Source organism: Cannabis sativa, chromosome 8 (assembly GCF_029168945.1).
Source record: "Cannabis sativa cultivar Pink pepper isolate KNU-18-1 chromosome 8, ASM2916894v1, whole genome shotgun sequence".
NCBI classification, from domain to species: Eukaryota; Viridiplantae; Streptophyta; class Magnoliopsida; order Rosales; family Cannabaceae; genus Cannabis; species Cannabis sativa.
Genome location: NC_083608.1, coordinates 25,180,553 through 25,194,115, shown reverse-complemented (window position 1 = coordinate 25,194,115; position 13,563 = coordinate 25,180,553). Strand labels below are relative to the sequence as shown.

General features: G+C 32.5%; 1 protein-coding gene and 1 long non-coding RNA gene across 2 annotated transcripts; one reads left to right on the top strand and one right to left on the bottom strand.

Annotated features, from left to right (window-relative positions):
- Positions 1 to 5,935: 5,935 nt before the first annotated feature.
- On the bottom strand, positions 5,936 to 7,846 carry LOC115716976 (uncharacterized). The gene is made up of 4 exons (XR_009683956.1): positions 7,564 to 7,846; positions 6,650 to 6,760; positions 6,217 to 6,283; positions 5,936 to 6,110 (listed from the first exon to the last, which is right to left on the bottom strand). It is a non-coding gene; the product is annotated as an uncharacterized LOC115716976 (long non-coding RNA).
- Positions 7,847 to 8,685: 839 nt separating this feature from the next.
- Positions 8,686 to 13,563, top strand: LOC115698946 (SEC12-like protein 2). Its single transcript, XM_061102642.1, has 12 exons — positions 8,686 to 8,866; positions 9,039 to 9,106; positions 10,090 to 10,422; positions 10,523 to 10,617; positions 10,929 to 11,079; positions 11,385 to 11,476; positions 11,581 to 11,677; positions 12,032 to 12,107; positions 12,211 to 12,331; positions 12,726 to 12,842; positions 12,939 to 13,003; positions 13,221 to 13,563. Exons 3-12 carry the CDS (start codon positions 10,156 to 10,158, stop codon positions 13,334 to 13,336), a joined length of 1,197 nt encoding a protein of 398 aa, XP_060958625.1. The 5' UTR covers positions 8,686 to 8,866; positions 9,039 to 9,106; positions 10,090 to 10,155; the 3' UTR covers positions 13,337 to 13,563.

Sequence of the window (13,563 nt, the reverse complement as noted above, 5' to 3'; positions counted from 1 at the left end):
TCCTGCTCTTGCTTATTATCGGGCTCAACACTATTTTTGGTAAAAGGTTCTTGATTGTTTGCACATTTAGCCATGAAGTCTACTAAAGCTTGGCCTTTTATTGCTATCCTCGACTGATAGGTGATTTCATACTATCCTAGCTCAATAACCCATTTAAGTAGCTGACCAGAAGCATTTGGCTTTTGCAGCACCTGTCGGAGTGGTTGGTCAGTATAAACTCTGATAAGATGGGCTTAAAAGTATGGTCGCAATTTCCTTGAGGCGAGCATGAGGCAATAAGTTAGTTTCTCGATTGGAGGATAATGAATTTTAGTATCAATTAACCTCTTGCTAACATAGTAAACAGGATGTTGGGCTAACATAGTAAACAGGATGTTGGGTGCCTTCCTCTTCTATGAGCAGCATGACACTTACTTCAAATTCGGTTATTGCTAGGTATATTCCTAATTTTTCTCCGTCTAGAGGTTTCAACAAAATAGGAGGTTGTGCAAGTCTTTTTTTTTTAGTTCTTGAAAAGCTTTTTCACACTCATCGGTTCATTCAAACTTTTTGTTTCCTCGAAGGATATTGAAAAAAAGAACAATTTATCAATGGACATTGACACGAATCTACTGAGAGCGGCTATCCAACCAATTAAGTTGTGTACTTCCTTAATTTTTGCTAGTGACTTCATATCTAAAAGGGCTTGTATATTTTTTGGGTTTGCCTCAATTCCTCGGGCATTAATAATGAAGCCTAGGAACTTGCCTAAGCCTACTCCAAATGAACACTTGAGAGGATTGAGTTTCATGTTCTACTTCCTAAGTATCTTGAAGCATTCATCTAGGTCCTCAATATGCCCCTAGCTCTTTTGGATTTAACGAGTTTCATCCATGTACACTTCCATGTTTTGCCCTATCTGGTCCTTGAACATCTAGTTAACCAAGCGCTAGTTGGTTGCTCCAGCATTTTTCAAACCAAATGGCATAACTTTGTAATATTACAAACCAACATCTATTTGGAAGCTTGTGTGCTCTTGGTCTGGTGGATGCATATTTTTATCTGATTGTACCCGGAGTAAGCATCCATACAACTTAGAATCTCATGGTCAGCGGTAGCATCCACTAGTTGGTCGATCCTTGGAAGTAGAAAGAAATCTTCCAGACATGCATTATTGAGGCTGGTTAAGTCTATACAAACTCGCCATTTTTCGTTGGGCTTCGACACTAATACTGGGTTGGACACCCAAACAGGGTAGAATGCCTCTATGATGAACTTGTTAGCTAGAGCTTTTCTACCTCCTCCTTGAGTGCTTATGCTCTTTCTATGTCCAATAATCTCCTCTTTGTTGCACTGACGAAAATTTTGTGTATTGATGTTTAAAGTGTGGCAAATTACAGATGGACTGATTCCGACCATGTCATCATGCGACCATGCGAACACAACGAGGTTTGCTCTTAGAAATTTGATCAAAGTAGATTTTATTTCTTGCAACAAATCTCGGCCTATCTTGATTATTCTGGTTGTCATGGCTGGGTCAATCTCTACTTCTTCTAATTCCTCCATGGGCCTAATTCTCGTGTTAGGTCCCCAAAGCGAGGATCCATCTCATCATTCATGCCTTGGGCGGATCCCTACATATTTTTCGGTTTGTTTGGCCTTTGAGCTCTGGTTGAACTAACCTTCTTTCTTTGCCTTTGTTAGCGTGATATTATAGCATTAGCAAGCTATCCGTTGGTCTCCCTTCAAACATCCTACCCCATTCCTTGTAAAAAAAACTTCACAGAAAGGTGGTAAATTGACATCTTCTTTCAAGTCATACAATGTTGGTCGGCCAATCATGACATTGAAAGTTGAAGGCACATCTATTACCGGGAACTATGCCATAACAGTGCTACTCGTAGGTGCTTTTCCCACTATAAGGGGGCAGATGACTCCTAGCAACGCAATATTATGCCTGAAAAATGCACAAGGGACCAAATCTTTAAGGTGGAGGCTCATCTTTTCATAAATGGATCTGAAAAGAATGTTTGATGAGGCTCCATTGTCTATCATGGTCCGAGCTATTGTCATGTCTGCTATCTGTAATTCTATGATCAGGGAGTCATTATGTGGATAATGAACATGGGCAGCATCATCATCACTAAATGACACACTTTATCATCTTTGCGCAACTGTTTGGGAGTTAGCTCCTTCACGACCAATATTTACTCTTTTTTCTCATACTGGAGCATATGAGCATACCTTTCTTGGGCTTTGCCCATATCTCTAGCAATGTGTGGTCCTCTAACTATGACTTGTAAATACCTGCCTAGGTGGCATCAAGCAATTCTAGTAGTCTTGTTAGGGAGCCTTCTGGTTTTGATTGGACTTTACGCACCAATTCAGGTGTGTTGTTTCTTCAAAAAACTCAATTTCTTTCTTCGGGTTGTCACATTTATTTGTGTCATAATTGAAATATTTGTGAAAACAACAAAACTTGGTGGTATCCCTCTTACTTATATCTTTTTTTATCGGAGGAGGTCTCTTATAGGACAATGTCTGTTGGTTTTTATTGTCCAAATTAGAGTAGAAAGCGGAAGCAGTTCTACAAAACAATTTTAGGAAATCATAATCTGAACTATAAGCCCCAAGATCTTAACATATTTACATAAAGTAATTTTACACTACATGATAAGAATAGAATACCTCTTATAGTTTACCAGAGTATCCTCGAATCTTTTCGTATAAATTAACGAACATCCAATGCAATGTAAAATAATTTGTGAAGAACATCCAATCTTTTTCGAATAAACAATCAACAAATGTCATCTCTCTTGTAAAATATACACACATATATATATACTAGCAAAAATTACGTGCGAGGCACGTATACTAAATTTTATGCTAGTTTTTTTCTATGTTATTTAAAAATGATACAATTAAAAATTAAAGAAAAAATATTATTAGTTATTAGGTGAGATTATTATTATGTGTATTTAAATATTATAGTTTATAATGCTGTCAATTAAAAGTGAATACCGAATGTAATATATTAGGAGGTGTTTGGTTGGGAGGAATGAAAATATAGGAATAGGAATGGGAATGGAAATGGGAATAGGAATAGGAATGGAATGGAATAAAATTTAAAATGCATAAAAAAAATTATAAAAAAATCATTAATTTTTTTTCTTGTTACATTGGAATGATCATTCCTTTCTTTTAAAAATGGAATAACCATTCCACCAATACTTTAAAATGCAACCAAACAAAGGAATAGAATGAAAATTATTTCCTTTCCATTCCATTCCATTTCATTACCTCCAACCAAACGCCACCTTAGTGTTTAAGAAAGCTTGATGATTTAAATATGTTCTTAAGTTAATCCAAAAATAAATTAAAAGGTGATGTTCCAATACTTAAAGAAACATTACTTAAATGGGTGTAAGATAGAAAGAAAATTAAAAATCAATCTCTAAATTGTTGATAATTGAAGATAACATTTGTCTAAAAATTGTAGATAAGAAAACTAATGATAGTTGGTGGATTTCAATCATCATTTGCTTCGATAGAGACAATAGTGTAATTTTTGTATTTTACACTTTTCATTCTAGCCGGGTCCGCATATATCTGGATTGCCCATTTTTTCATTGATAAATTAAATATGGTAGTGTCGACAAAACGGTGGTGTTCCTACAAATCGTGATGTATTTTCATTTAAAATGATTAGACATGGTGTGCATAGCTTATTTAATTAAAAAAATCAACTTATGAAAGGCATGTAAAACTATTTTATTTTTTTAAAATTACACATTTGCGGTATATTTCATTAGTTGGGCAGCAGTACACGAAAATATTTTTTCCACAATATCTGCGAACATGACAGCAGATAGGCTCTTTGTATTGTCATCAAGTTCAACATATGCTATAGCACTGTAAAATGCATAATAAGATTGTTAGTATTTTTTTTTATTATTATTTTAACTTAATTTCAATAACATCATATGTTTTTTGTAATATACCGTGGTGTAAGAAATCCTTCCTGGCTGCATGATGGCTTGTCACATATAATTTTTTTATTGCGATTGTATAAATCTATTTTTTTATGACATGCGTCACATAACATGTAATAAAAACTCTGGACAGTATCAATTATTTTTATTGCCGCCTCAATCCAAAAATATTTTTTCTACATCCAAATTAAATGGTGTTAATAATAGTAAGATATTGAAACAAAAGTTTTATAAAGTAAACATTGTAGTAGTCTTTACCTCATTCAGTTGCAGATTTTTCATCAACTCTGAAATTTGGATGTTAGTCACTATTTCGCTAATTTATTTAATTGTGCTTCTAATTTCTTGTAGTAGTTTTTTTTTTTTTTTTTTTTTTTGCATCTAATGCCTCATGTTTAATTATGATAAGTTTTGGTGGGTTTTAGTAAATGTTTTTCTTTTTCTGGTTTGCATTAATAGCTAGAACATGGAGAAATTAATAAGATTGACATTTCTTTTTGTCGCAGCATGTACAAAGCAGCATAATTATAATAATGCTTCAAGTTGCTATTATTTTTATTTAACAGAAGACGAAATTATAAATTTTATGACTTCTTAGTTATACTGTATGTGCTAATATATAACTTTTTCTTTTAATGAGTGTTTTTATAGGAAAATGGTAATTCTAGAAGAGAAGAAGAGAAGAAGAAGAGAAAAATCATAAATGTACAACAGCAAAATTTTTTTTTTAGATTTAATGGGATTTATTTTATTATATATAAATAAAAAGTGACTCATGAATTTCTCATAAACTATTTTATTTTTAATAATAAATTATTTTATTTTTAATATAAATAAAAAGTGACCCATGAATTTCTCATAAACTATTTTATTTTTAATAATAAATCATTTTATGAATTTCTCATAAACTATTTTATTTTTAATAATAAATTATTTTATTTTTAATATAAATAAAAAGTGACCCATGAATTTCTCATAAACTATTTTATTTTTAATAATAAATCATTTTATTTTTAATATAAATAAAAAGTCTCCCACGAATTTCTCATAAACCAAGAATTCGGTTATATAAGCACACTTTATATAGAATAGATATGTGTGAATGTACTTTTAATGGGTATTACACATAAATGGATAATACTATGAAAATTTAAGTTTTTATGTTTAATTTTTTTATCTAATTAAAAAAATTTATCATTTTTACATTATATGAGTTAAGATTGTTCCATCAATTGAAAAAAAAAAAAACACTAAAAAAAAGAAAATCAACAAAAAAAAAAAGATAAAAAAGGTCGAGTTTGACTTAAGTATTTTATACTAGGCCGGAACATAAAAACCGCTAAACCGTGGGAACCGCCTAACCCATTAGAATCCGCCCGTATGGAAACCGCCCATTAAAAACCCGCAAAAATTGGATTGGGTTGAGTTTTAACCCGCGGTTTGGCGGGCGGGTACGGGTTAGCCTAAAAATGGGCGGGTTCAACCCGTACCCGTAATATATATATTTTTTTAAATTTAGGTGGCGTTTGATAACACTTTTGCTTTTAAATTTTAAAAACAAAAAAATAAAAGTAGATTTTTTGTTTTTAAAATTTTATTTTTAAAAAACAAAAATGCGCTCTACAACCACTTTTGTTTTCAAATTTTAAAAATAGAAAATAAAAGCGTGTTCTGCAATAACTTTTGTTTTCTGTTTTTAAAAACAAAAAATAAAAATGTGTTCTGTAACCATTTTTATTTTTTAATTTTAAAAACAAAAAACATAAATTTTAATTTTTTTTTTAATTAAAAAAATTATGAATATCATTTATTTTTATTTTTAAATTATATAATTATAAACAAATTACATAAAAAATACTCATTAACATCTGAAAAAAATTCAAGTAATTTAAAATCACGAAGCTCATTATCTATAACACAAAACTGATAAAATCATAATAAAATATGAACTAATAATTGTCCATATATGATCAGCAATTTCATCACAGACATTAGTTATTTCACGAATTTGATCTCTTGAAATGCTACACTCAACACTATCATTCAAAGTTTCGTAAGTGCTTTGTATAGTAGTATCTTGTACTTCGGGAATGTCTTCATCTCTCCATCATTTTTTTCTCAAGTCAGTCGAATCAAAACCTAGACATTTCAATCAAATAACAACTTGTCACTTAGGGATATATGCCTTCTATTAATGAATGTCATGATGGAGAATTAGTCAATTAGTACAGCATTTTATGAATACCTAAAGAATGCGAACTTTGTTGTTATCTCTTGACACTATCCTGGGAATTGTTAAATTTGAAACTATCCTGCATGATCAATTTCATGAATAAAATATACAAAATTAAAGAATAATATTACAAATAACAATGTATTGTACAAGTCTAACCAATACCTTCCATTGGTAAATTATTGTTCCTGAACATGCAATTGTTTAAATAATAATAGGACCCCCTCTAATCACAAGTCTTTCCTAAATGGCTACATTAGAAGTAACGATACATGTGATGGCATACTCACATTATAGGCTCATATTTCGTTTTCTCTGAGAAAATTTCCTAAACTTTTATGTTGATTACGTACAAGGTATTGAAGTCCTAATTCATAAGTAAAAAGGTCAAACCCATTCACATATATTTAGCAAATATACAAATAAGAAACTATAAAGTACAAACCTACAAACAAATATTTTGAAAAGATGAAGAGACTTGGTAGAGAGGTTACAAATAGCCTCCGAAATATGCTCCTTGCCAAATGCATATACTACTGGATAACCAAGAAGCCATCTGAAGCATATACAATAACATCATGATGTGAGTGTGATATCTGGTTCTAATTTTGAAACTGAAGCTACACAGAAGAAGAATTGTCTATCTTCTAAATTAATCAAAGGTCCATCTTTGTATGGAATTACTTATGGATACCACAAAACGAATAGGTAAAATACTCTAACATTATTAATGCAGATGTATCTTAATATAGAAAATTACCCATTTAAAGTTGGTACTGTGACCTGGGTACTAAGATCAATAAAATTGGGACTAAATAAAACAACCGAACAAGAAAAATTCTACATCAAAACAAGCAAAATGTAATGCATAGAAACAAGTTGGACTTTTTTTAAGGAAAAACAGAGGTGAGATTACAGTACATATTATTTGTTACCTTTTCTTCAGTGCTTTAATTGGGTTAGTTTCTTTTCTCATATCATAATCTGAATTATTTTCCCACTTGAACAGTTCTCTATTTAAAGTCTATGTTGGTATATATTTTCCTAACAAGCATGAAATTCTCTGCTTCCTTATTTAAACTAAATCAGCATTTATTCATACTCCAAGGACATTTAATGTTAGAAACAAAACTACCACAAACCCATAACTGAATTTCTTTTACTAATTCTGGTACCCTTTTTCCTAATTTGCTTACACCAAGACAAACACTAAAGAACCACAAAACCCATCAAGTACTCAATGATATTTTATTGAGTAGAATATTTTTGCTACAAAGTTTTATTAGAATAATTGTAATGTAAGCCTCAAATATCAATCAATAATATACATTTTAAAAGCTAGTAGCATCTGGATCAAACCTCAAAGCAAAGTGGGTTTATGAGGAAGGAGGGTCTTGATAAATAAGTAGCTGCCCTTCCCTTAGATTCCCACCTAGTTCCATCACCTACGATCGATCAACTAGACCAGCTAACTCTCTGAAAATCGTAGCACAAGTTGCATAAGTTAGTTGTTTTCATATGTTAGTAAACTACAAATAAGAACAACAATGATTCTAAACAGAGTATAGGAGGGATCCCAACTCAAATGTCAAATTGCAATCTAAGGGCACATATATTAAAAAAGCATCTTCATACCTAGACTAGCAAAAGTAAATAAATCATATAATAATAGAAATTCATATTGTTAAACTATAAACAAAGAGAGATTTGTGAGTGTGTGAGTGAGAAAGACTTTCAAAAAGAGAAAAAATAGGAGTGGCGGCAGGAGTAAGAGTGAGATAGGGTTAGAGAATCAAAGAAGACTAAGCATACATACATATATATACCAATAAATCTGATGAAAAACCTAATTGTATGTAGTGAATAAAACTGGAATGAAGTGTAGCATAATCCTAAGTAGAAAGCATAACCCCTAAGTAGAAAATATATATGGAGATGAAGATTTTCTCAAACTTAGAAAAAATGTGTGTGTGTGTGTGTGAGAGAGAGAGAGAGAGAGAGAGAGAGAAGAGATATGGAGATGAAGAAATCTTTACCTGCAATAGCTGAAGCCATTGATGAATTTTCGAAATGGAACTGAGCAAGGAACGAGTGATCCACAGAGAGAGAGAAGGAAATGAGAAAAAAGTGATTTTAAAAACTTTTAAAATCATGAAATATCTGTTTTTAAAATTTGTTTAAATTTGATTTTAAATTTAAAAACAAAAATAAAATCAGTTACCAAACATTACTATCAAACAATGTTTTTATAATTTTGATTAAAAAAATAAAAATCCACTTTTAAAATTGTTACCTAAAAAAGCTGCCTAAAAAAACTAAAACAAAAGACTCAAAAAAAAAAAAAAAAAAAAAAAAAAAAAAAAGAAAAACAAAAAAAAAACCCTAAAACTAATTTACATTCAAACTTCACAGCCGCCAGCCATCGTCCCCCCCCCCCCTCCTTCTTCTTCTCCGCTCATCGTCCCCCCCTTCTTCGCCGCCGCCCAGCCTCAGGCCATCAACGACTCAACCCAGCCACTTCGCCACTTCGCCGGACCACCCAGCTCCTCTTCCTTCTCTCCACTCCGCACCACACAGCTCCTCTTCTCTCCGCAGTCGGCACCACGCAGCTTCGCAGTCGGCACCACGCAGCTTCGGCCTCTCTCTCATGAATCTTCACCTGGTATTTTTATTTTTAAGCTTGAATCAATGTTTAAGTAAGTATAGCTAATTGTTTTGTTTGATTTTGTGTTTATTTCTGTAGTTTTTTTGAGCAAGTATTAGTATTGATCTGCCTGTTCATTTTTCAAGACTTGGGACTGAGTTAATTTTGGGTACTTTTGATTTGCTTGTAGAATCATTAGCAAGGATTCTATATTTGCTTCCGTTTCAGCAATTCGGGTATTCCTCCAAGCTCCAATAGGTATTTAGCAAATTTTATTATGTTTGTTTGTTGTTCACTAGTTTGTATTATTAGATATGGGAAGCAATAATATGAACTCAATTCAATTTTCAGAGAAATGTTCTTACTTTCTTCTACATTGCTCACTTTTAATTTCTGCTTAGATTATTGTTTATAATCCTCTGTTTCTTATATAATTTGAATTGTAAATCTTGAAAGATTGATGATAATGCTAGATTTATCTGTTTTCATTACAATGTGGTTCCATGAAATGGTTTTTAAGATAAAATATAGTTTGATATATTCTAGTAATAATTTAATCTTTTATCTTATCTTGTCTGTTAGCAATAACATGAACTAATTGCTCACTTTAATTTGACAGACTTGAGAATATGAGATTGAAATGATATCACTAATTTTGAGTTGTTTAATGTTTGTCTATAGACTTTACTGTTTTCTCAATGTAAACTGCCTACTGTTTATGTTCTAAACAGTGTTTAGAACATGTATTTTGAATAACCATGTCATTAACAGGTATAAATTTTTAGTTAATTTTTTTTTCTTGTGACAATATACTTTGGAAGTTTTGATTTTTAAGCAACCCAAACCGCCCAAAAAACCGCATAAAACCGCCCCTAAAAAACCGCCCAACCCAAACTTTTATTGGGCAGGTATGGGTTGTGATTTTAAAAAACCGCCAAATAAAAAAACCGCCAAACCGCCCAAAAACCGCCCAACCCAACCCATGTGCAGGCCTATTTTATACATAAATATATTTTTGATATAGTGTAAAAAGAAATATTTTTAGTATTTTTTTAGTTAATTAACTAAATTAAGTATAAAAATTTAAATTTCTCTTTTAGTTTAATATTTTAAAATTAATATTTATAATTAAATTTATTTAGTAATTATTTTTTCAAGTGTGTTGTTTGTGTTTTTTTTTTTTTTTTTCTGTAAAATTGTAAAATTATTAATCTATTATAATATAATGTTGTATAATGTAGATCAGCATATCAGTAATAGCCTGCAATTCTTTCTATAGAGCTCAATTCACATAGATCTGAGCAGCGATGGCGAACAACCCAGAGCCTCAGAACTTCAAAAAGTACGGCGTCCCTTTCTACTCCGTAGCTTGGGTTCCGTACAACTCCATTCGATTTGACCCAAAACCCAAACCTGAAGACGAACCAGATCAACCTAAACCCGACGACGAACCCACTGCCCATCGTAAGTACATCGTATTGGCCGGCGGCGGCGGCGAAGGCAATAGTGGCATCCCAAACGCGGTTGTTCTCTCTGAATTCGATGCCACATCCAATTCTCTCTCTGATCAGCCTGTAAATTCCCAGTCTTTTTTCTCCTTATGCATTGAGCCGAACCCCAATATTGTTTTGCTCCCTATAGAGTTTTCTTAGATGGGTTCTGTTATTTATGTAGGTTGTTAAGCATAAAACTGGCTCTAATTTGCCATATAGAATGGCAGTTCATCCTGGTGGCGAGGGCCTCATATGTTCATTTCCCCAGAGCTGCAGGTATGTAGTTTCTTCAAAGGTTTTTCTTTTTTTTTTTTTTTTTGTAAGGAGATTCTTCGAAGGTTTAAATATTTATTTAGTGCAATTATACTTTTCTTTTTTGGGGCCATTTTATATTAAAATCGTATGCTCATTGCCCTAATAGTATTTATTTAGTAGTACTTGACCTTAAGTGGTTACTGGTTATTGTATCCTCTATATGCCCAGCTGGTTAGGAATTGGGCTAAGTGTGTTTTTTTGTTTTGTTCATTGGATTTGTTTTGTTTAGCTATCTTTAATGATGTATTAATAATGAAAACATTATTTTGCAGATGGTTTGAATGGGATGGAGAAAATAGCATGGAAGGTCATCAGCTTGGTGTGAAGCAATCAGATAGAGTGCTCACCTCATTGGAAGACGTTGAACAACAGTTAGCAATGGCATTTAACAATGAGGGTTCAATACTAGCATCTGGTAGTGAGGTAGATATCAGCATTTACATTTTATTTTTTGGTTGTTTACATAATGAGGAGAAAAAAATAGAGTCAACAAAGAAGGGGAGAAACTTGGTCGTATTGCTCTTTCTGATATCTTTCACAGTGATACCGTTTCTATATTGCTAAAAGAAGTTATGTTACATCTTCTTATGAATTTCTCTAGTATTTTCCAATTTCGCATGTATCCATTTGATTTTGAAAAGTTCATTCAAAGCTGTTGGGTAAATGTTGTTTTTTATCATGAAAAAGCATGGCATGTTTTATAATGACTTCACTTTGTTGCAGTACAGGATGGAAATTTAAAGGTTTTCAAATGGCCTAGCATGGAAATTGTTCTTGATCAAGCTAAAGTTCATAGTAGTGTGAAGGACTTACATTTCAGGTTTGCATTGCCATTAGGCTATTAGCATCAAAAATGGAAGGCAGTTTAGGGGCTGCTACTTTTGCTGTTATACTGATATGCTTTCTCAAATCGTGTTTGTACAGCCCTGATGGGAAACTACTTGCATCTTTGGGAAGTGTTGGCTGCAGAGTATGGGATGTTATTTCATCAAAGCCTGTAGCTTCTCTAGCTAAGGGAAATGTGAGTTATTACTTGAGATCCTCATATTTGAAGAAAAAGAAAAATTATCTGTTTTTATCTGCATGATCATTGTCTTCATAGCTTATCTTTTTTCTTAACTTTCATTTAGAACATCAATGGAATGGCTATTAACTTCAACAGAACGAGAGTGTACCGTAAAATTGAAAATGGTTAAATTGAGTAAATAAACAAAGTTAGTGCTATGATAAGAACACCAATGACCAACCATACCCTATCAAGAATTATGACTTTGTATGCGCAATTAATTATGCACCATCAAGAGGTCTGCATGGAATTGTACTATCTGTTTTGTTGATTTAGTTGGTCTTGAAACTGACAACTTATGATAAACAGGACGAAATATTTTGTGCGTGTAGATTTTCTCAAACCAACGACAAGAATCTGGTTCTATATACAGCTGCAGTTACAGGTGAGCGTACTCTTCAATGACCCAGTTCTGGTTCTAGATTCAGTCCTTGTTGTCCCATCATTACACATGCTGATAAACATCACACGACTTTTGTATGATTTAGGTAAAGGTGGAAGCATTGTGACATGGAATACAACCACATGGAATAGGATCGCCTCAAAGTCAATTGTCCGTGACCCAATATCTGCCTTTGATGTCTCTGCTGATGGGAAGTTTCTTGCATGGTAAATGTTTACTGTTTGGAAAATCATTAAGTTGATGAATTTTCTCCAGCTATCATCTAAGTTCTTCTTAAAAGCAACGAACTGGCATAATATGGGATGTGATTGAGCCTTTTGTCTTGAAAAGACCTCAGGATTTCTAACATAGTGACATAGATAACTTACAAATAGCATAATTGTCAAACTGGCCCATCACTTATTCTGTGACATCTTTACCATGTTCAACTTTTAAGGCGTAGTGCTTGAAATAGTGGTACTACCGATTCTCATCGTCAAGATTCTAGAACATTATTTTCTCTTACAGTAAAATACTTGATCAAAAGTATGTCAATTTGTAGTTTTGGTGTTAAGCTCCATGGAAACATTTCTCTTTTACTGATATAATTTTCTTTTCCAGTGGAACAACACAAGGGGATATTTTTGTTGTGAACTCATCAAGTATGCGGATTCGACAAGTGATTAAGAAGGCACATCTTGGCTTTGTAACCACATTGAGATTCTCTCATGATTCAAGGTTGCTGCTGAGTTCTTTTCCGCCATAGTAATTATTGTACTGTATTTGCATCTCCTTCTAACATCTAATGAACCGTGATGTATTATATAATTACAGAGCTTTGGCATCTGCCTCTTTGGATTCAAGCGCAAGAGTAACAATGATAGAGGAGAAGAAAGATGGTAAGCAAGTTTATTATTACAAATATTGTAGATAAGAAAATGGTACATGAAAATAGGTTGATAATAGTAACTAGTTTTAGAAAATGAAAAGATTGTTAAATTTGTGTCTGTAGACATTAAACACTTGGAGTAAACTCATTCTTCCATTTTCTCAGTTTCTAGAATTCGAATATTCAGCTGAGTTGGATTCTCTTTGTTATATTTTTCATTTTTTTAGGTGCAGGAGGATTTAGCTTGTGGCTCATTATATTGATTATTCTAATTGCCATTGCTGCATATTTCTTGAAGAACCCCCAGAGATTTAAGGAGTTTACTACTATGATAAAATTATAAAATGCCGGCTCTTAGCGTCGGAAAGCTTTAAAGCTTGAATTCCTTTTTGTACTTTATAAAAGAATAATGGTGTCTTTTCTTGTATAGCAATTGAGATGCTGCCTCTTTTCAAATTGTTCCTAGCTCAAATAACAAATGTTGGGAATGAAAGAATAGTGTGAACTGTTTTGCAGAATTTGAAAGCATAATTACTATTTATATTCAATCCTTTTATTTGTTGGTATAAA